Source organism: Macrobrachium nipponense, chromosome 6 (assembly GCF_015104395.2).
Source record: "Macrobrachium nipponense isolate FS-2020 chromosome 6, ASM1510439v2, whole genome shotgun sequence".
Lineage (NCBI taxonomy): Eukaryota > Metazoa > Arthropoda > Malacostraca > Decapoda > Palaemonidae > Macrobrachium > Macrobrachium nipponense.
The window spans coordinates 27,197,672-27,221,937 of NC_061108.1; the positions used below are offsets into that span (position 1 = coordinate 27,197,672).

Genomic DNA, 24,266 nt, shown 5'->3' on the forward strand with positions numbered 1-24,266 from the left:
TTTTACTATGTAAATTATCAAAACACAGGGGCCAGGAATACAAAACATTCACATTATCAAAACAGTTCTACAGTATGAATTTCCTTAAACCAAATAATTTGACCCAACAAAAACTTGCACACCATTCACCATAAAGTTGCTTTTTAAAACCATCACCAAATTAACTTTCAAAAGGTTCACTATTTTTTACCTTCTGCTGAACGGGAGCCTCCAAATACTTATGGTAAGAAGCCAAATTCCCAAGAACAGGAAAAACATAACTTTGAAAGTCAGACCTTGTAAACTTTGCTGGTGTGTTGCGCAAAGACTCTGGCAAACCCAAGTTCTTGTCAGTAACCTGTAACAAAAAACAAAAAAATTATTAATAAAGCAAGAGGTAGAAACATTTTTCTGTCCACATCATATTGTCATATTATTGTTTATTATTAAGTGCTAAACAGAAGACACACACAAAAAAGTTTCTTTTCATAAGGCTGGTCTGAAGTGTAGCCCTGACAGATTCCTGCTCTTTAAAAAACAGACTTGATAAATTTATTCCACTTATTTCCACAACAAGACATTCACTATTAGTTGGAGCCGACAGTCACATCAAGTGTTTGATGCTAGTAATGTCCTACATTCTGTGCATACAGGAGTTTGGTTCTGCCAGTTAATTTTCAAATATCCATGGTTCAAGTTAAGCATCTTAGTTTTACCAGACCACTGAGCTGATTAACAGCTCTCCTAGATATTTTTACATGGCTAGGAACCAATTGGTTATCTAGCAATGGGACCTACAGCTTATTGTGGGATCCGAACCACATTATATTCGAGAAATGAATTTCTCATCACCAGAAATAAATTCCTCTGATTCTGTGTTGACAAAGCGGGGAATCGAACTCACGACTACCGAGTCGGTAGGCGAGTACGTTAAACCACTCGACCAACAAGGAACTATATCCATGGTTCAAAAGGAAAAATTTTCTGAAACAATTTGTATTTTTCATAGCTACAAACCTTCGGTCTTAACAATAGGATAGCGTGTTCTCCTACAGAGCTCAAGCCCCCAAAGTGGGATGTTTCCTTGGTCTTGAGAAGTTTCACAATAACTCTTTATAAGCCTTTACATCGTTCATCAGACAGGAACTTGACACTCAAAATGGTTTTCCTCCTGGCCTTGGTGTCCTCAAAGACAGTGGAGGAGCTACATGAGCTATGATGTGAAGCACACCAGGGGTTGGGGTCAGTGTCCTTCGAATTTGTCCCACAATTCGCGGCTAAGACCCAGAATCCCTTGGTGCAGGATGATAGGTTCACCTCCTTTTCCATTCCATCACTGGATGACTTTGTGGGCGGTGATTCTCAAGAGAATTTGGCTATGTCCTGTCAGGGCTCTGCGTTGCTATCTTAAAAGGAGACGATATCATAGGCCAGGTTGTTGTAGGCTTTTTACTACCATGGGGCAGATGAAGAAAGAGGTGTCAAAGAATACAGTCTCTTTTTGGATACGTGAAGCTATCAGAGGCGTATTTGACTCTTGATGATTCTGCGCCATGTCTGAGCAGGCTAGAGCACATGACGTAAAGGGTATTGGTCCCTCTCTGGCTTTCAAGAAGAATTTGGCTGTTCATAGCGTTCCGAGTGCTGGTACTTGGTTATGCCAGTCCACGTTCACCTCTTTCTACCTTAAAGATGTTGCCCACAGATCTATGGACACGTTTTCCCTAGGTCCTGTAGTGGCTGCCCAACAGATTGTGTAACTCATTGTTGCCCTTAACAAGGCACGTTCGTATCTTACCCAAGATGATTGTGTGGATGACAGAATGAGTGACTTGGTTAGTCTCTTTCTTTCTCGTCCCTTTCCTTCTTCCTACGGGAGGGTTGAGGAATAGGCACGTCATTTGCTGGACTGGTCTGATACAGGTGAGTAAGGTAGTCATACTGAAAGTTTGGTTGCTTGGTGTACAGACAATCCAACCCTCTATTCGGTACCATAAATCTGCTCCTTAGCAAGGGGGAGTAAGGAGTAGTAATGAACCCTGGTGCATTGGTTTGCTATCAAACAGTCAAAGTTTCTCTTTAGTTCCCTAATGCAATGATTTGTCCCATATATCATTGAAGGTAACCCAGTGGCCGAGTTGTTTGATATCACTGTATCTAGCTTCCCATGGGCATCAGTCCCTATCCGGTAGATAAAACTTCTGGAGCTGAACTGGTGTGTAGGCCCCCAGCCAGTTTAGGATGTCTGTACCTCCTTCCAAGTATGTATCTTATTGTTAAGACTGAGAGTTTGTTCGCATATGAACAAATGACAAATTTTCTATGATAATTTGTATTGTTCATAGCTACAACCTGAGGTCTTAACGTTGTACTGCCCACCTCTAGCCGCCCCTCTGTCTTCTCAAAGACATCTTGGGTTGGGAAAGACTGAATGCGGTATCGTGGGTGCGTGGACTTTGACCAATTTTCACCCGATATAAACACGCATTGCCAGATCTCACAAGATTCCTTGCTTTTCATCTGCGATTTAATCGGGTCCAGCTGGGCTCTAGAAAATTATCTCAGTTTCTAGTTTTTATCACACTCATTACTGCACAATGTTCTTTTTATTTATCCCTGATATGGGTTTTTGAGTTACTGGTCATTGTAGTCCCTGATTACATGGACATCTTTTCCCTTACTGATGACGTTCTCACATTTCATTATTTACACAATTTTTTTTACAATTTATGGAATAAAAGTGTTTCGAGAGAATTTCTAGGAATTAGCTTTGAAGATATTGGTCTTTGAAAAATGTAAAATTTTTAATCAATTTGTATTTTTCATAGCTAAAAACCTCAGTTCTTAATAATAGGATAATCTTCTAGCGCCAGCTGGAAACCAGTTAACCCTCTTACGCCAATTGGACGTATTAAACGTCGAGTCAAAATGTCTCCCGTATGCCGATTGGACGTATTATACGTTGACTCAAAAGTTTTTTTTTTTTTAATTCGCAGAAAAATACTTATAGGCCTACCAGCCAAAAACTTTTGAATCACGCGCCTTGGGGGATGCTGGGAGTTCACGGATCAAGGCGTTGTTTTGTTTACAATCGTTACGCAGGCGCGCAAGCGCGAATTTCTTTCTTATTGCACTAAAAAGTATCAGTGACATCTCAAAAATTATTTTGTCACTTTGACATAATTTTTGTACCGTTTTAAATTATCCGTTACATGGAGCATTATAAATGAAAATGTGCGCAATTTCATGTAGAATACAACAAAAAATACTCATGATTGTAGCTTTTATCAGTTTTGAAATATTTTCATATAAATAATGATGTGCCAAAATTTCAACCTTTGGTCAACTTTGACTCTACCAAAATGGTCGAAAAACGCAATTGTAAGCTAAAACTCTTATATTCTAGTAATATTCAATCATTTGCCTTCATTTTGCAACAAATTGGACGTCTCTAGCACAATATTTCGATTTATGGTGAATTTATGAAAAAACTTTTTCCTTACGTCTGCGCGGTAACTCTTCCGATAAATTTTTTTGTGCGATTGTCCTAATGTTTGCACCATTTTAAATTTGCTGTTACATAAAGTTTTATATATGGAAATGTGCGCAATTTCATACACAATACAACTAAAGACAACCCATGGTTGTAACTTTTATCAGTTTTGAAATATTTTCATATAAATAACGATAAGTGCAAAAATTATAACCTTCGGTCAACTTTGACTCTACCGAAATGGTCAAAAAATGCAATTGTAAGCTAAAACTCTTATATTCTAGTAATATTCAATCATTTACCTTCATTTTGCAATGAATTGGAAGTCTCTAGCACAATATTTTGATTTATGGTGAATTTATGAAAAAAAAAATTTCCTTACGTCCGCACGGTAACTCTTCTGAAAAAAATCTAATTTTTTCGTCGATTGTCGAAATGTTTGCACCATTTAAAATTAGCCGTTACATAAAGTATTATATATGAAAATGTGTGCAATTTTATGTAGAATACAACTAAAAATGATTGAATGTTGTAGCTTTTCTCTTTTTCAAAATATTTGCATATAAATCATGATAAATAGAAAAAAACCACGTTTGGTCAACTTTGACACTACCAAAATAGTCAAAAAACGCAATTGTGAGCTAAAACTCTTCCAATCTAGTAATATACAGTCATTTATCTTCATTTTGAAACAAATTTGAAGTGTCTAGCACAATATTTAGATTTATGGTGAATTTAAAAAAACAAAAAAAAAACTTTCTTTCCCTCCGCGCGCCGATTCGGGGCCGCAAATCTCCGAAATGCGTACGTCGCATTCTTCTAATATTTGCTCCTTTTCATATTAGGCGTTTTATAAAGTTTCATATATGAAAATGTGTGCAAATTCATTACAAATGCAAACAAAAATATTTGAAGGTTGTAGCTTTTCTCATTTTTGCAATATTTTCATATAAAAAAAATATATATAAAAATTTCGACATTCGGTCAACTTTAACTCGTCCGAAATGGTCGAAAACTGCAATTCTAAGCTACAACTCTTACAGTATCTAATATTCAATCATCATTTGTCTTCATTTTGAAACAAATTGGAAGTCTCTAGAACAATACTACGTATTTAGATTTATGGTGAATTTTTGAAAAAAACATTTTTTTTACGTCCGCACATTACGAATTCATGCATCATATTGTGATACAGGCGGCCCTTGGTTAGCGGCAGGGGTTCCGTTCCTGGCCACCGACGCCAAGCGATTTTCGGCGCTGAGCGATTTTAAAGCCTACAGCCGCCGCACACCTTCTTTCGAAACTCTAGACCAGTCAAAGGCGCCGTAATCCCACAACGGCGCAATAAGTAAAATTATATTTATGCAGTATAGTACTATAGAATTTACTGTACAGTACATGTGGGTGTCTAGAGTATGTAAAGATATAATAAAGTTTATACAGTGTACAGGTAGCTGTAGTGTTCAGGTCATTAGTCTTATGATAGTTTGATTTTATGAGAGATCAAATTACAATGGCCTAACTTTATCCTTCTTCTAGATACATAAGTTCAATAACAGCAAAAGAGAATGATGAAAGTATGGTTTTAACGTTATACTCGTTGCGTGAACGTGTACAGCCATGAACAACCGAACGAGAAAAGACTTTTTTCTTTTTTTTTTTCTAAGTTCAACTGAACTGGATAACATCTGTTTGGCTTGTATTTCGATCATCGTACTACAGTGCAACATTGCCGTATTTGTTATAAATGGCGTTATGTATAGAATAGAACTGAGATATCTTAATGTAATAACTTTATTCGCTATAGATTAGAGATCAATACAGATTAAAGATCAATCGGGAAATATACCGTTAAATTTAAACCTAGTTATAACTGAAGCTGAGAAAACTGTTCAAGCTGCTAATGACTATTATCGTACATCGGCAACAAGGATAAAACTGCAGTAAACGTCTGCCATCACACACAACTGTAGATAAAATTGGGATAAAATCATTTTAATCAAAACTACTGTGCGTGAAAGAACACATTTTACTGTTGGTTTCACGCCGATATAAGATAAATAACGTAAAGTTCGTATTACGATTATATAAAGGATTATTGTGAACGGAATCACGTAATTTTTTACGCAATAAACATGCCGCCAACGTAATCTGTTAACGAAAAAAATAGTAGTTCACATTCACAACGAGACATATTCAATAAATATTTCCACCTAAAAACACGCTGTATAAGGAAAAATAACTTTGTCTCATATAAGTCAAGTAAATAGATATTCGTTTATGCTAACTAGAAGCAAGAGCATTCGCTCAGAATTGCGTTATGGTGAAACAAACTCGTATTCATCAGCTGATTTCAAACCACAACATTGGCCGCTCCGCGGAATACGGGCTTAAGTTTGCCGTAGTATTTTTAAATACAATAATATGAGAATACATACAATATTCTTGGATACAGTGAAATAATGTATAACTTTTTAAAGGATTTATGGAAAAGATGCATAACTAATAAAATAACACAATGCATTTTTCGGAACTGGCGGACAAGAACGAACATGAAAAGCCATCCCCTGACGACGTGGAGCGTAGTTACAAAGGCTGCCTTAATTTGTATCTTATTTCTGTACAAAAATGAAAATACCTTTACGTAATATATTTTCATACACATTTTAAACATAAAGGCATAAACATTTGAAAAATCGACACATCGATCGCTAAATTTGCACTCTTTTTAACTCTATATTTTCGGAAGAGCGGCAGACGGCGGCATACAAGAATGAACTTGGAAAAAACATCGTAGTCGATAACTTGAAGGGGAGTTTCAAAGCTGCCTTTTTATCATATTTCTGCACAGAAATATAAATACCCTATTCGTAATACATTTTCATACACATTTTAAACATAAAAGCATAAACATTTATAAAATCGACACATCGATCGCTAATTTGCACTTTTTTTAAATCGATATTTTCGTGAAGGGCAGTTTCAAAAGCTGCATTTGTATCATATTTCTGTACAGAAATAAAAATGCCTTTCACGTAATACATTTTCATACACATTTTAAACACAAGCATGAACATTTATGAATCGACACATCCAAAGCTAAATTTGCACTTATGTAACTCGATATTTTCGGCATAGAACAGCGTCAGAGGCATATATTTTACCCTAATACCTACGTAATAACTCTCCATAAAATTTGTTAATATAATTTGCATAACCTTTCTGGTCTGAACGGCATTTCTACATATGTATGAACTCGTTAGACAACGGCGCTAGCGGCGCTGTTAACTGAAATTTGTGCCGTAAAGATACCTTTAAAATGCCTTATTTTTTTAATGAATATTTTTGACGACCGCTGTAAAACCGATTCGCCGTTGAGTGATGGCGCCGTTAACCGCGGGCCGCCTGTAATATTTTTTCTGTGTTGCTTTGATTGTTTTACAATGTGTTATATATCAAAATGATCGCAATTTAGTGTACAATATAACGAAAAAAAAATAACTCGTTAGCTTTAACCGTTTTTCGCACAGCTCGATTTGAATACAATTATGTATGAATTTCTTTTTTGTCGCTACCATATATCGCATTATTTATACATAATATTTTTTTTCATTTCAGATGGTTGCATACTAAACTTCAGGCAATGAAAAAAAGGAGCCAAAAATGAAATCTTAATCTTCAAAACTAAGCGTGCTGTGATTTTTTGAAAAAATTATTTTTTCCGCTTCCGCGCTCACTCCAAACCCGCCTCGGCATACGGGAGACGTTTTGGTTTTTAGGGCTTAGGTGTAAGAGGGTTAAAAACAATCAAAGATTGTAAAGCAAGGAATCTGTGGTATCTGGCAAATCATGCGTATATGAGGTGGAAGCTGGTCACCGACCGGGCTTGGAACCTCTGATGCATCAGTCCTTCTTCCAACCCAGGATACAACTAGATGTGGGTGATTATAGTATATCAGTTTAGTCAGAGTTATATTATCTACAGTTTCTGTATTGGTGAAATGTGGGCAATGTTCAATGTATGGGAAACACATGTTTGATTTTAGAAAATATCTTGATGTATTTACAGTGGGGCCTTGCTTAGTTGCGGATCAGCAATCACAGATTCAGTTAATCATGGGTTTTCCTTGGACCACTTCTCAGTCTATATCGCTGGTATGAATTGCAGCATCACGGGCTTGTCCTGGTAGGATAAGCCTTGCCCGGTTCCGATAACCAGCAAATGCATGAACAGATTCACATTATGATTATTAACTGACAATAAAGGTACTCTGCCCTTCTAGGGCGCTCTGGAGGCCATCCTGGATGAACACCTCATCCTCGTCCTTTTCCAAGCGGGTGGAGGGAGCCTCCGTGGGGGAGGGGGTAACGGCTGGCAACCCAGGACGACTCTGACCAGGGACACCCGCAGGCAATGGCAGCTCCCCTAACCCAGGGGGCTTGGACCTAAGGGGTGGGGACATCATGGAACACCCACTGGTCCTCGCTCGCTTATCGCCTCCGGACAGCGAGACAGCAACTCCTCCTCCTCCGCTGGCCTTAAGGAGGGGGAAGAACTACAAGGAAGAGAACCTGCCCAGCACTAGTGGCCGCTGGTACCGAGGCGGGATCCTCCGAGGCCAAAGGGGGAACATCCAGTGAAAGAGCAGAGCAATCCGCCCTGGGGGCCGTCATGGGCGCCACAAGATTGGGGTCTCTCCGCGGGGAACGACTGGACGGGAGGCAGTGACAACCGTGACGACGGGATCCGTCTCAACGGCTGCCGTTCCTACTCAGACCCCTGCGGTCCAGGCTACGACATGAAGAACGGCAGTAGTGTCCAAAGGAGGAGGAGGAAGAATGCCCTCGACTCCTCTCCTCGAGGCGCCTCCGCTTCACTCTTCTCCGTCTCCTACAGGAGGACCTATCCGAGGAGGACGATTCCAAGGAGGAGCAAACTTCGGAAGAGGGAGGCCTCCGCCTACTCTTCTTACCCTTGGCCTGGGGAGAACAGCCTCGCCGACCTGTGTGATCTGGGGCAATGTCTGCCTGAGGGACTTCACCTTGGGGAAGAGCCCCGGCCCTCTGGTCCGAAACCTTAGGGAAGAGCGAGAGAACCTCCCAGACTTGGAAATCATCCTCCCGAAGGGGGTACCTGAAGGGCGTCCTGTGGGTACCAGACATAGGAGTGGGACAAGAACTCCAACAACCCCGTCAGCTCATGCGACCTCCTGTGGTAGGGCAACCCCTTGGGGGAGGTGGAGGGGAGCACAGACGAAGTGGAAGACAACCCGACAGCTCCCCCGGGGGGCAGCAGGGGGAGCTGCTTGCTCCGTAGCCTGCGCACCGGAGCGGGGTGAGCCGTGGGCTGCTGAATGGGGAAAGCTGTGCTCACTGGAGCGGAGCTCCCTGCAGGTTGAAGCGGGACCACACTTCCCTCATGAAGCCATCATCCCCGGGTGGCAACTGTACGGAAGACAAAGACTCCTTGGGCTCTGCAATGGGTAGAGGCCTGGCAACGAACTCAGCTAGCTCCCCTCGCTAGGAGGGAAGAGGAGAAGACTTAGGCAGCGACACCAGCAACAAGACCGGCTTCAACGCTGACGACTTCTCCAATCGAGACTTCTTCGCCAGTGACCTGGCCTCCTCCTTCTTCCTCTTGGTCGAAGCTAAGTTCCATTGGATGGGAGGCCAGGAAATGCACTCCGGACACGTGGACTCCAGAGAGCAGGGGCTGCCACAATATGAGTTACACAAAGGGTGGAGGTTGATCTTAGTCAACAACAAGAAAGCCCCACACGACTTATCCTCCGAAGGGCCTGGACAACGTCGCTGAGGCATGTCGGGCTCCAAGATGAGGATACACAAGCGTGCGGTGTGCGCGCACACACACGCACACACACAGGGGAGAGAAGACTCTCACACACGAGGGAAACACACAAAGGAATCGGTTTGGTACACAGACAATGAGCTAACGCGTGTGAACGGGTCAGCGACCAGGGAAGCACTGAGGTTGGATTCCGAGGGCGTGTAGCACTGACCCTCGGGGCAGGTACCTGGCTAGGTGTGGAAGGGGTAACCGGATTTTTCTGGTCAGTACCGGATTGACATCCAGGATCTCCTAGTAAGTAGTTCGAGGTAAGTATAGTGTCGGAACAAACTACGTATGTATATTAGACTATATAAAGCTATGATATGAAATCCTTAACTGCATAGATAAAAGGAAATAAAAACTTACTAAGGCACACAGAGCTAGTGCAAAATAATTTATGTTGTTGCCATCACGAGACAAAATGAGGGCTCTATTCTGTAGAACCTGAGGCACTCTCTCAAGAATAAGACGAAGCACTTCCCAATCTGAAAGATTTGAAAATTTTAAATAAAAATTTAAATTACATATTTAAAGACTCTTAAGCAAAAAAGATTATATTTGCTTTTTCATGTCTCAAACAATAAGATATAAAATGATTCCCCTTTCAGATAAAACACCAACTTCTCTTTACCAAATCCTTTTATACTATATTAATTTAAATCTAATTTTATGTAATTTCTTTACGACCTTTGAAGTTGCAACCTCCAAAAACACATTTGCACCAGCCACATTAATTACTATTAACATCAACTGTTACTCAATACGAAAAACATAAACCATCATCACAGTTGCCAACTTAATACTTCAGGTAAACAGATTTCATGATATAAATAACGACTAAACACTTTAGCAATAACCTTATCTTTGTACTTCTTAATGGCTCCCTTTCATAGTTCTCCTTACCAGGCCAACACATGCATTTGAGGTTACAAAAGGTTTTTGACAGTGGTCCTTGGACCCAAAGTAGAAATGATTTTGTCCCTTAGGTGCCCCCCCCCCCCCCCCCCCAGCTGAACTGATTGCTGCCTCTTAGGTTTGTCTATTCCCTAAGTGTACAAACTTAACTTACTTCAATTTCCACTTTACATGTAAATTAGTGAATATTTAACAAGAAAAAACTTTATACCTGTTTTTTTAAGTTTTATCACAAAAAGTGCATTTTAGGATGAAATTGATTTTTAAAAACCAGGAATTTCTGGATATTTCTAAAAAAAAAATACAGCGAATAGGCAAATTGCCCACAAATAATGGGTAGATATAGTGCAGAGAGAAATCCAGGGCCACTGTATATCAAAAAATAAATTTCTAATTAACCCTCTTACGCCGACTAGACGTATTTTACGTCGACTTACAAAAGTTTTTTTTAAAATTCGCGGAAAAATACTTATAGGCCTACCAGCCTAAAACTTTTGAATCACGCGCCTTGGGGGATGCTGGGAGTTCACGGATCAAGGTGTTGTTTTGTTTACAATCGTTACGCAGGCACGCAAGCGCGAATTTCTTTCTTGCCGCACTAAAAAGTATCTGTGACACATCTCGGAAATTATTTCGTCACTTTGACATATTTTTGTACCATTGTAAATTAGCCGTTACATGAAGTAATATATATGAAAATGTGCGCATTTTTATGTAGAATACAACAATAAAATACTCATGATTGTAGCTTTTATCAGTTTTGAGATATTGCCAAAATTTCAACCTTCAGTCAACTTTGACTCTACCGAAATGGTCGAAAAATGCAATTGTAAGCTAAAACGCTTATATTCTAGTAATATTCAATCATTTACCTTCATTTTGCAACTAATTGGAAGTCTCTAGCACAATATTTCGATTTATGGTGAATTTATGAAAAAACTTTTTCCTTACGTCCGCGCAGTAACTCTTCCGAAAAAAAATCATACATGCGATTGTGGTAATGTTTGCACCATTTTAAAATTAGCCGTTATATTAAGTTTTATATATGGAAATGTGCGCAATTTTATGCACAATACAACTAAATACAACCCATGGTTGTAGCTTTTATCAGTTTTGAGATATTTTCATATAAATAACGATAATTGCCAAAATTTAAACCTTCGGTCAACTTTGACTCTACCGAAATGGTCGAAAAACGCAATTGTAAGCTAAAACGCTTATATTCTAGTAATATTCAAGCATTTACCTTCATTCTGCAACAAATTGGAAGTCTCTAGCACAATATTTCGATTTATGGTGAATTTATGAAAAAAATAACATTTTCTTTACGTCCGCGGGGGGGGGGGGGGGGGTGGTGAAACTCCTCCGAAATAATCATACGTGCGATTGTGGTAATGTTTGCACCATTTTAAATTAGCCGTTACATAAAGTTTTAAATATGAAAATGTGCGCAATTTCATGTAGAATACAACAAAAAATAATTGAAGGTTGTAGCTTTTCTCATTTTTGAAATATTTGCATATAAATCACGATAAATAGAAAAAAAACCACGTTCGGTCAACTTTGACTCTACCGAAATGGTCGAAAAAACGCAATTGTAAGCATAAAAACTTCTTACAGTCTAGTTTAATATCCAGTCATTTATCTTCATCTTGAAACAAATTCGAAGTCTCTAGCAAAATATTTAGATTTATGGTGAATTTAAAAAAAAATCTTTCCTTCCCTGCCGCGTCGGATTCTCCGCCACAAATCTCCGAAATACGTACGTCCCATTCTCGGAATATTTGCTCCGTTTCATATTAGGCATTTCATAGAGTTTTATATATGAAAATGTGAGCAATTTTATGTAGAATAAAACGAAAAATATTTGAAGGTTGTAGCTTTTCTTATTTCCAAAATAATTGCATATAAAAAATATATATATAAAAATTCAACATTCGGTCAACTTTAACTCGACAGATATGGTAGAAAACTGCAATTGTAAGCTAATACTCTTACAGTATAGTAATATTCAATCATTTGTCTTCATTTTGGAAGTAATTGGAAGTCTCTAGGACAATATTTAGATTTATGGTGAATTTTTGTATTTGTTTAACGTCCGTCGCGCGTTACAAATTCATGCATTATTTTGTGATAATATTTTCTGTGTTGCTTTTATCGTTTTACAATGTGTTATATACCAAAATGGTTGCAATTTAGTGTACATTACAACGAAGAAAAACTAACTTGTTACCTTTAACCGTTTTGCGCACAGCGAGATTTGAATACAATTATATATGAAATTTTGTTTTTCCGCTATCATATATCGCATTATTTATATATGATAATGATAATTTTTTTTCATTTCTGATGGTTGCATACTAAACTTCAGGCAATGACAAAAAAAGGAGCCAAAAATGAACTCTTAATCTTGAAAACTAAGCGCGCTGTGATTTTTTGAAAAAAATATTTTTTCCGCTTCCGCGCTCTAACCGAAACCCCTCCGGCACACGGGAGACAATTTTTTATTTACCGCTCCGGCGTAAGAGGGTTAACAGATAAACTCCTCTGATTCCATGTTGGCAGAGATAGGAATCGAACTTGAAACTACCAAATCGGTAGGTGAGCGTGTAACCCCCACTCATCCAACGAGGAACTTCTCTCTCAGGCAAAGGATTGTTAGATAGATAAATAGATACTTTGTTCAGCCCTCTCTTTCTCTCTCTCTCTGGAAAAGATACACATATCTATGGGAGGGGATGAAGTGTTGCCTATAGAAGTTCATTTCGTTCTTTTGATATTGAGGAGTTTTTCTCTCTCCCTCATATTACGTATTCTCTAAATAATTCATAATTAATTTCACTCTTGATGGTCAAATAATGCTGTTGCCATTCAGTGCTCTCTCTCTCTCTCTCTCTCTCTCTCTCTCTCTCTCTCTCTCTCTCTCTCTCTCTCTCTCGTAGGATGATACTTCAGGTAGTATACATTTGGTATTTGAACTTTCAAGATAGGCAGTTATAAGCATTTTTAGAGGGTATTCTAAGTATTCAAGGATTTTGCCTATTTGCAGGGGGGGGGGGGGGGGTCTGGTACTCATCCCACATAAATATGGGGGTCTACTATAACTGAACCTTCTTTATTACATAAAATCCAGCCACATGCTTCAGAACTTCTTGAAAGATATCTCACTGCTTTTGATAGGTGGGTAGATCAAAGAATTTTTTATTTTGCCTTTTCTTTTCTGTGTCATCCGTGTTTTATTAATGTACCAAATGAGACTTTTTCCTGCCTTTCTTAAGACAACATTGCAACAACCAAACTGATTGGGTTTGTTTTGTGGTGGACAGCAGTTTACTAAGAAATTTACACAAGAATTAATTTTCTTGTTTGTTTGAAGAGGAAGAGAATATAATATAGAATTTAGTGCTGAAATAGAAACCAACTACAAAAGGTTACAAAGGTGTAACAGGAGGAAAACCTCATAGTTGCACTATGAAACCATTCTTAGAAGAGGGTGGAAAGTGAGATGGAAGACCATCTAGTACAGTTATGCTTCAAGGCTACTGTTTTGTTATTGTATTCTTTGCACATATTTGGCAAGTCTTAATCATTTTGGTATTACTGTTAAGTGCTCTACTTATCTGGTGTAAGCTAGGTTTGGTGATACTCACTGTTAAAGTTCTAATTATGTTTTATGATTTGGATTGCCTCTAAAGCTGGTTTACTTTAAGTCCTACTTCCCACATAAGTACTTCTCACTGTAAATGTTAATTTGCTACTTTGGAATAACAAACAAGATTCATTAATAGTAATTAGGAATTGGTTTTATTTTGTTGCTTCATCATCGTTTCTTGCCAGCAAAGGTGCTGGAGCAAAGATGTAATGCATTAACTTGTAAAGCTTGCAATTTACAACTCTTTAAGCACTGAAAGAAAGCCATACCAACTATGTAGTACTTAAGTCAATTTTGTTTCATTTGAACTCACATACTTTATCTGCAAAGGTTCTCAAATTACCTCCTCTTCAGCAGAAAAATATACTGCCTCTCACTCTTTGGTGGGAACTTTCTCATTGGCATTTATCAATCTCTTGTCAGAAGCAGCGTCGGCCTGGTTGCTGAGATCACGGCCAGTGCAACCCAAGGTCAATCCTGCTTTTATCCCTATGCCCAATTCCACTCATGTAGATAAGAGTTACATATGGTACTTTACGTATCTGACGAGTTCTCTTCAGCTGTATATGCAACTCCTGATACTGGCTGACCAAGCTTATCCTTTTGTTACTCCTGAGGCACTATCAGAGGGATCCAATATATCCAGAGAAGAAATTTACTGTTGCCAGAAGAGCTAACATTTACATGCTTACAGCAGCTCTACAGCCTTTTAAGGAACGCATGGTAAAAAGGTTTCCTGTTTCAAGGACAGGTCAACTCCACTGAGAGCTATAACCTGAGCTGTGACCAGAGCTGCTATGCTTTAGACATCACAGCCAAATGACTCCTGGCCACAATCAGAACCACCTCAGCTTTCTTAATGAGAGAGATGCTTAAAGAAGTGTGCTGCAATGAGAATCAATCCAATTTTCACCTAGCATCTAGAATCACACCGTGAGTTGTTTTAGGAGCTAGAACCAAGACTAGAGCTGCTCCAATTTTCATGACTGGTGCAACTCTGATGACCTTTGTCTCTGACGACCAGAACTGTTCCAGGTTTCATGGCAAAAGCCACTCCAATAGCTGATTAATATAACAGAAGCCCAATTTTCCATTCTCCATAACCAGTGTAGCTCTAATCACCAAAGCTGCAACAAGAGGAACAACCAGTGCAACAGCAGCAGCCAGAGTTGCATAAGTGCCACTCTGGTCATCAGCACACTAGGTACTCCTTTCAGAATTGACATAGGAAAAAGCTGCTTTTGAAACAGGATGCTCCATCTGACTAGTGAGATTATGAATTAAGAAATGGGTGCAGCAACTTGTGCATGTACAACAGCATAAGTAGCTGCAACTGTACTGGTACAAAGACCACTGTCACACTACTCCATTTCTCCCTCTTGTCCCCACTCTTAAAATTTTTAGACATCTTGGAGAATTTTTTAAGACCATTCAAACAAGTTACTTATAGATACATGAAGACAGTACAGGTCTCCCAACCCTCAGTATATTACAAAGTAGGTCTGAAACAGAGGCTGAGCATAGGAAGGGTATGTAAATGCAAACATCTGGTTTATTTTGTGTAAGCAATTTTCTGTCCGACAAACACAAATTTCATGTCTCTCTGAGAGATGGGTTCCAATGATCAAGATCAATTCTACAAGGGTTTTCAGTGGCTGTCCTCTCCACTTACACTGAAATTTGGTCTAACTTCAAGTGTACAAGGCTTGTGGGGAAACAACTGCTTTTTTCTATAAAACCTGACAAAATTTCTCCCAGCCCATAAATTATTCAATTCAAATTTTAGGACAGTTGCTAGAAGCATCTGACAATTTTGAGGACTGAATCTTAGTAATGGGTTTGTATAAAAAAAAAAAAAATCTGAAAAAATTACACATTTCTCATTCATCACAAATTACATAGTAGAAACTACATCCACAAATGTTAGTCTATAATTTAATAAATACTTAAGCAGACCAATACTTCAGCCAAGGGGTTTAAGTACATCACAACTCATCAACCTAATAAAGAAATGTATACTAATGAGCTTTTCAACAAAACATTTAAGCGAGTTTTAAAAATTTCTACTAATCTGTGGTAGCCCTTTTTGGTAAGGAGGATGCTAATTAAATTATGTCTTGTGGGGTACATAGTGGATTCTACCGAGTCTCTTAACCCCACCTCTTATTCTTTCTTTCTTTTATATAGCATCCATTTCCCGGGTGACTACCTACCGAGCTTCCCAACTTCTTTATCTTTACCCTTCTCCCTCCACTTGACTTGCATACAAACAAAAACTTCTGCCTGATAAAATTTGGTGGTTTGAAAAAAGTACCATCTGTCAGCACCTGGGCGCCCATACATCACACAAAAGTTCTCATTAAACTTTCAGGAAAGGTAATACTAAATTCTAGATCTACATCAATTTCCTCATACAATGCAGCCCACAGTAAAAACTATAAGGCATCATCTATTTCCTTATAGATAAGTGTTATGCATTTTTATAAGTCTAAATTAAAAAAATAATCAATCTACACACCCTTTTCTTTATTCATGGCCACGATGACTGTCATTGCTGCCTGAATAAGGGAAAGATGAGTCACTTCAACCTTGGACATTGATGACTGATCCGACACTACAATTGTAGAATCTTTTGATGTTAAATCACTGTCTTCATTTGCAGTCTCTGAAGCAATAACTGAAATGATAAAGTTCTGTAAAGATGCTAACTGGAAAAAACTTACATTAGTATATCTATTGTCCAAAACCAAAAGAAACACAAGCATAGAGTACAGTACATAAAATAGAGCTGAAAAACATTCCTAATCCCTTGAAATGTTTTCAAATGATGCATTAAGAGCAAAAGACAAGTTAAGTAATTTTTCATAAGGAAAGAATCTACAGGCAGTCCCAGGGTTACGTCAGGTTTGCGCTATGTAGTTCCGGACTTATGGCGCTAGCCTCATGGCGTTGTTGACTGCTTATGGTGCTGTAACCCAGACTTACGGCGCTGTAACAGCGATGTAAGTGCTATTTATTCCCATTACAATTATGATGACTTGGGTTAAGACTTACTTAATAAAATAAAAATTTTGAAATCCAAACTAATTACAAAAGAACCCACAGTTTTATCTTATAGGCAGTCATGAGACTTTTTTTTTTTTGGAGAGTTTGACTATTTTTGAAATCCAATATTTAGGTTTAAAAATACAGACTGAATTATCAAGTGTCACAGGTTTACTATATGAAATGACTCTTGAGATAGTCAGTAATACAGTACTAATCTGCTACTTCTCTGGGTTCAAAGACTGTTTAATCCTACCCTTCAGACCCATATACTTTCTCTTCTTTTGTTGATGCTCACCTGCAGTTACACCACTCTGTTATGACTACTATTTCCTGAATCTTTTAATGCTTCTTCAGAGCAAAACTTTGTTATTATTTCTCACTAATAAATTATGCAAGTGAATCACAAAACAAAACACAATCAATGGCAGTGTAATCATCTGATCTCTATGATCAACATTTGATGAAAAATGGAAATCAAACTGTTTCTCCTCCCCAAGTCTGAGCTGAATCAGTTTGATCATTTTGGTTTTTTTATCTCTTTGCAATTTAGTTCACATGGTAATAGGCAAGCATAAATGGGATAATTAAGTAATATATGCAAATTTTTTATAAATGTAATATTCTGTTCAGATACTTATCAGCCACTACTCATGTCCCAGTTCCTGCCTGTGTTGTTTATGTTCAAATTTCAATTTACAGGCAAAAGTAATGAATATAACTCCAAATTTCTAATTATCTAAAACATTTTTAGTCCATTCACGTACTATGACTTAACAAGAGTGACAAATTTGTTATCAGTAATGAATATAAACTCCAAAATTTCTATTTACCTAAAACATTTTTAGTCCATTCAAGTACTAAGACTTTACAGGAGTGACAAATTTTTAGTCAATTTGTATTTTTCATAACTAACAAACCTGAGGTCTTAACATTAGGATAAATAATCCAGCACCAGCTGGAAACCGGTCTGCAAAATAAGGAAAAAAAATTAAAGTAATGAGGATACTCCTCACACATCCAAGGGCGCCGCCCTCCCAAGTGAGAGGAGATCCCCCAACAACAACACCACACGCCAATCCTTCTACCTTCTTCCAATAGTAAGTGAAAGGAAGAAAGAGAAGAGAAATTACCATAACAAAACACAGACAAACCTTTGAAGTTCCCTTGGTAATTCCCAAGCATAAGCTTAATTTCCGGATGAATACATGTCCTGTTACAGGATCAATATCACTTACGTTAAATACATGTCTCATCCTCACGATAAATACATATCTCGTCCTCACGCAGGTCTGAGCCAGTGTTAAAGGGTGAAAGAATGTAAATGATATGTTGGCATACTTTAGCCGCTGACTCTTAACACAAGTAGAGGGGCGGTTACAAAGGCTATCACAAAAAGTGGGTTTGTATATTAATTGAAAAACCAAGGACAAACCTTTTAGTATTAATATCAAAGACCGTATATGCATATTAAATTAAATACAAAAAATAAACCAAAAGGATCCCAGCGGGAAAAAAGATCAACGACCACTCAGCCGGAGCTCACAAACATGCGTCTTCATCGGAAGACGGCCGAAAGTAAAGTGGAGTGTTTACATCTGGGCAGGCTAGCCTACCCCACGGTAGTTACTGCCTAACCACCTTGTTCAAGATTCAACGGCCGTATTTCCAGCTACGCCGAAAGTACATTCCTATTGTTAAAGGACCGAAAGGTTTGCATTACGTATTGGAACAACTATCAATATGACTACCTTACTCACCTGTATCAGACCAGTCCAGCGAATGACGTGTCTATTCCTCCCTCAACCAGCACAAAGGAAGAAGGAAAGGTACAAGAGAAATAAAGAGACCAGCCAACTCACTCATTCTCTCATCCACACAATCATCTTCGGTAAGATACAAATGTGCCCTGTTAAGGGCAATGATGAGTTACAAAATCTGTTGGGCAGCCACCACAGGGCCCAGGGATAACGTTTCCATAGATCTGTGGACAACATCCGTAAGATGGAAAGAGGTGAACCTATCATCCTTCACAGAGGGATTCGTGGTCTTGGCCACGAATTCAGAGACAAATTCGAAGGACATTGACCCCCAACCCTTGGTGTGCTTCACATCATACTCAGACCATGCAGCTCGCCCACTCTCTTTGAAAATGTCAAGCCCAGAAGGAAAACCGTCTTGAGCGTCAAGTTCCTGTCAGATAAGCGACGGAAAGGCTTATATGGACTTTTAGTAAAACTTCTCAGAACCAAGGAAACATCCCACATCGGAGGCTTGAGCTCCCTAGGAGAACTCGATTGCTCAAACCCCTTAACTAGCAAGGAAAGTTCCCAGGATGAGATGTCGATACCTCTAAGGCGTAACAATAAACTCAGGGCTGCCCTGTAACCTCTAATGGCAGAAACGGACAAACATTTCTCATCTGAGTGAAAAAAAAACCCGTTTACGACACCAATCACAGTAGATCACCAATTTGCCTTGGTAAACTGCAGAGGTCAACCTTCTGAGACTGCTGGACATATGCCCTGCTGTTCTCTGAGAAAAGCCTCTCGCTCGGAGGAGATACTTGATAGCCTCCAACCGTGAAGAGACATGGATTCTACTGACTGGTGGAACCTTTCTGCATGCGGCTAACACAGGAGATGCCGCCAAGGGGGAATTTCCCTCGGAACCTCCAACAACGACAGCAGATTAGGAAACCATTCCGCCTGAGGCCACAGAGGGGCTACCAAAGTCATCCTGAGACCCTGCGAACTCATCAGCCTGTTCAGGACTTGATGGATCAAACAAAATGGAGGGGAGGCATACACCTCCAGGTTGTCCCAGGGATGTTGAACGCATCCTCCGCTAACGCTAAAGGATCTGGAACCACTGAACAGAATATCTCCAGTTTCCTGTTGAACCAGGTTGCAAAAAGGTCTAGCATGGGTCTCCCCCAAACCTGTAAGAGCTTGTCTGGTACTACCTGATGAAGGGACCACTCTGTGCTTAGGATCTGATCCTGATGACTGAGTAAGTCTGCGACCACATTCCGTTTGCCTGGGATATACCTGGCTGAGAGCTCTACTGAATTGCTGACCACCCACTGGTGAACCTCGACGGTCAAGGCGTGAAGTTGATGTGAAACTAGACCTCCCAGCTTGTTCACATAGGCAACCACCGTGGTGTTGTCTGACATGAGGAACAGAATGACCCTCTACTTTCTCCTGAAACTCCTTCAGACCCACAAAGGCTGCCGTCAACTCCAAGACATTGATATGCTGCTGCTTGTCCTCCAAACTCCAAATGCCTGAGGCAATGAGGTCGCCTAAATGAGCCCCCAGCTTGCAAGGAAGGTGTCTGAAAACAAGGAAGTCCGGTGGGAGAGAACGCAGAGGAACACCCTTCAAAAGATTTCGGTCGTCCAGCCACCAACGAAGGTCTTCTCTCACTTCCAGAGACAGAAGAACCTATAACGGGTGAATCCCCCGCCCGAGACCTGCCGTATCGATGATCATACCCAGGTAGAGAATCCTTTGACTGGGTACAAGATTTGACAGTTTCAGACAAAACCGAAGCAGACGATCTCTCCTGCAGCAGCTTCTCCCTGGAACCTGCTAGGACCACAATCGTCGAGGTACCTCAGCAAACGGATCCCCTGAGCATGGGCCCAACTTGACACTAGAGAGAAGACCCTTGTGAACACTTGAGGGGCTGTGGTCAGCCCGAAGCACGACTTTGAACTCTAAGACCTTGTCTCTGTGACAGAAGCGGAGGAAGTTCCTGGACGTTGCATGAATAGGGATCTGGAAGTATGCTTCCCTCAAGCCTATTGACAGCATGACGTCGCCTTCCCTCACAGCTGCCAACACTGAACACAGGGTCTCCATCTTGAACCTTGTCTTCCTGATGAAGTGATTCAAGGTGGATAAGTTGATCACAGGTCTCCAACCTCCTGATGCCTTGGGCACCAAGAAGATGTGACAGTAAAACCCTGGAGACAGACGCACCACCTCTATCGCATCCTTGTCCAGCATCTTCTGCACTTCCTCCCGGAGAGCCAAGAACTTCAGAGAATCTGGAGGATACATCCTCCTGAGCAGTGGCTTGTTCGAGAGGGGGAGAGAAGTCAAGTGGCAGTAGATACCCTACCCGAAGGACATCTACTACCCACTTCTCTGCCCCATAACTCTGCCACTTGGCCCAATGGCCTGCCAGGCACACACACACACACACACACACACACAACACACACCCTCTGGCCAAGGAGAGGGAGAGGTGCCTAACCTACTGACGACCCCCTTTACCTCTGAACCCTGGGGACCCTTCTCGGCTTAAAGGAACAGGAGCGAAAGGGACAAGGGACGTTGGTCCTCTGACCTAGGCTGGGATGAACAGGGAGGCCCTGCCGAAACCGAACTCTTTGATGGCCTACCAAGCGACGACCTTCGTGACCGCTGCTGGGCAGGGGGAGGAAGAGGAGCCAGACGTCTCCGAGGACAAGACTCTTGACTTAAGACACAGCCTGGTGTGCACTAACCTGTCCTTGGTGTCAGCCCAGCACTGGTCTATTGCATCCTCCAGCTCACTCCAAGGGAACAGAAATTGTGATTCCAAAAGATCTCCATTCCTCAACGCCAGCAAGGACTCAGGGTCAACTGATCTTTCCATCCTGGATAAAGCCTCATCTCTTCTAATGAAGAAAAGGTTACCCCATAAATTAACACTGAGGTGAGCAAGATACAAGAATGCCTTGCCTCCAGACTGCAACAAACTGGCAAGAGAGGAAGCACTCACCAACTCCTCTGGGGACCTGTCAGAAGCTATCTTGGCAATGACCGCCAACCAGATGTCCAACCAAGAAACTGTTTGCAACATGGAGGCTCCCGTAGACTCCAATACTGAGGCATCCTGTGGAGACAAAAACGGAGCCACCGACCTCACATGCTCCAAAGTCAATCCTGGCTTCAGACGAATGATGTCTGGGTGAAGATGACGCGACATCAAATATGCAGAGTTTGTAGCATAGTACTTCCTATGCCTCGTGAGAGGTGGGGTAGCAACTTGGCAGAACCCCTAGAGCAAAGCGAACCGTCCGGACCTGAAACAGAGGCATTAACCTTATGCAAGCCAACTTGACATGCCCCGACGAGGGAAGCTGAAACAATGGCTTCCAAGAAGGAAGGAGTGAAAGACGACCGAGCCCGAGTCCTACTCTCCAAATTGTTTAACCCACGAATGAGATAGACAAGTTCTGTAAACGAAGACAAAAACTTGTGTCTTCCCCTCCTCCTGCTCTGGCAACAGAGACTGACAATGAGAAGGATGTGCAGGCTCATCTAAAGCGCCTTCCTCGTGTAAATTAACAGAAGAACCAACAGCCAAATAGCCCAAAATACCAACTAACCTGTCTGGGTTGGATCCAAGCACCAACTCCTGCGACGAACCAACCACAACACTAGGGACATCACTACATACTCTCCCAACAGATGACTCTCCAACATGGCCGAGTACAAGCACGTGCGGGGCAGACGTACGAACATGCTTAGGTGAGGAAGCTTGAACACTCGAGACAGACTGAGAATCCCACAGAGTGAAACTCCTGGAATTACCAGGGAGGGGGGCAGGCAAACACTCCTCCTGCACCAACTCCGCACTCACAACTCTTGACAGGTGCATCGAGATCCTTACGGCGACGAATAGGCCCTGGAAAAGGAGAAGCTGAAGCACCTGCAACATGTGCACGAACGAGGGAGGTTGCAACACGCTCCCGACTTAATGCAGAGGATGAAGCAGTCAGTGCAGATCACACAGGGGAGGATACACTAACACTCTCAGTAACACCAACACTCACAGGAACACGGGTGCGCTGCTCCTCACTCGCAGACGAAGAAAGGGCAAAGTCCTTAGCCTTCCAACGCTTGACATGCCGACGCAGAGGATGGGGGAGAAGGAGAGGAAGACAGCACTAGCTCCTTACACAATCTCTTTGCAGGAGGTGGGGGCGACGCAACACGCTTGCTTCCTATCCTCCCAGCCTACATGGCAGCAAACTTATCTTCTACCACCTGGCATAAGGTCTCAGATGGATCAGCAAGAGAACGGGCTGACGACATGGCAGCAAACAATGATGACACAGACGAGCGAGGCAATGTAGCGGAGACAACTGGGAGTGACGACATCAATGGAAGTGACATCACAAGTGGCGATGTTGTCACGGCTTCCCCTTAATCTGAACGGGGAAAGACGCCACTGGCGGGGGGATACAAAATGACTGACCCCGTGATGTCACTATCGGGGCTGACACCATGGCTTCCCTCTGACTTGAAGAAATGGCAATCATCACTGGCAGAGCAATACAATGTGGCTGACCTCAGCTACCCACGAAGATGAGGCCAGGAGGAGGGGGGTAGCGAGCATCCAAGAAGTGCGTCAGCAAACCCTCCAAGGAGGGTGGACCCTGTAGCCCAAGCATCCCCCAAGGCGCCGCCATTTTCGATGCCTATGACTCTGAAATAGAAGCCTCCTCTCTCTCGGGAATCAAACAAACTATGAGGAAGAGGGGGCGACATTACAAAAATCAGCCTGAGGGCCTCCCGATACTTCTAACGACGAATCGATGGAAGAAAAGGAAGGGGTCAAAGGCACAACACTAGCATGGGGTGTGACAGCACAGGAGATGAAGCATCGGAAAGAGAAGAAAAACCCTCCCAAGAAGGAAGAGTAGAAACCCTACAATGCTCCCTCTTACTATAAAATTACTTCCACTGCTCTCTATGCCACGCACGGCATTCCGTGCAGCGATTTGTTATTGCACAAACGTTGGAATGGCACCTACTACAAGTAACGTATGAAACCTTCGCTGCTGAAGCCAAAAAACGAGAACACGGACAACCTAGAGTTCCGGGGCACACATGTTGACGGGGCCAAGAAGGAGCATAAGCAGCCATAATAACAGCACATACACACACACACACACACACTCAAACACAAGCGAAAACGGGCAATGAACTGGGTAAAGGCCAAGGGAGGTCAACCACAACTCTCGTCCAGGCGGTTTTAAGAAAGATTAACGCTGTGGCGTGGGTGTATGGTCCTTGACCACTCTTCACCCAATAAACGCACGTTACCAGATCTCATAAGATTCCTTGATTTCATCTGCGATTTAACCACATCCAGCTGGGCGCTAGGAATTATCCTATTGTTGAGACTGAAGGTTTGTTCGCGTATGAACAAATGCTGTGGCACTGTTACGTTTTACAAGGATGTAACAGTCCTGACTCAAAGATGAAGAAGAAACTGATCTTCTCCTCTTGGCCCAAGGATCAGTCACGAAGTCCTATTCGAGTGTT

At 41.2% G+C, this 24,266-nt stretch overlaps 1 protein-coding gene across 1 annotated transcript in view; it reads right to left on the reverse strand.

Moving 5' to 3' along the window:
- Nucleotides 1–24,266, reverse strand: part of LOC135216470 (tuberin-like) — a 299,405-nt gene that overhangs the window by 267,250 nt on the left and 7,889 nt on the right. The window contains exons 4-6 of the mRNA XM_064251839.1: nt 16,409–16,567; nt 9,690–9,808; nt 191–337 (exon numbers count right to left, since the gene is read on the reverse strand). Of these exons, the coding sequence (XP_064107909.1) occupies nt 191–337; nt 9,690–9,808; nt 16,409–16,567 (425 nt within the window). The remainder of the gene's footprint in view (nt 1–190; nt 338–9,689; nt 9,809–16,408; nt 16,568–24,266) is intronic.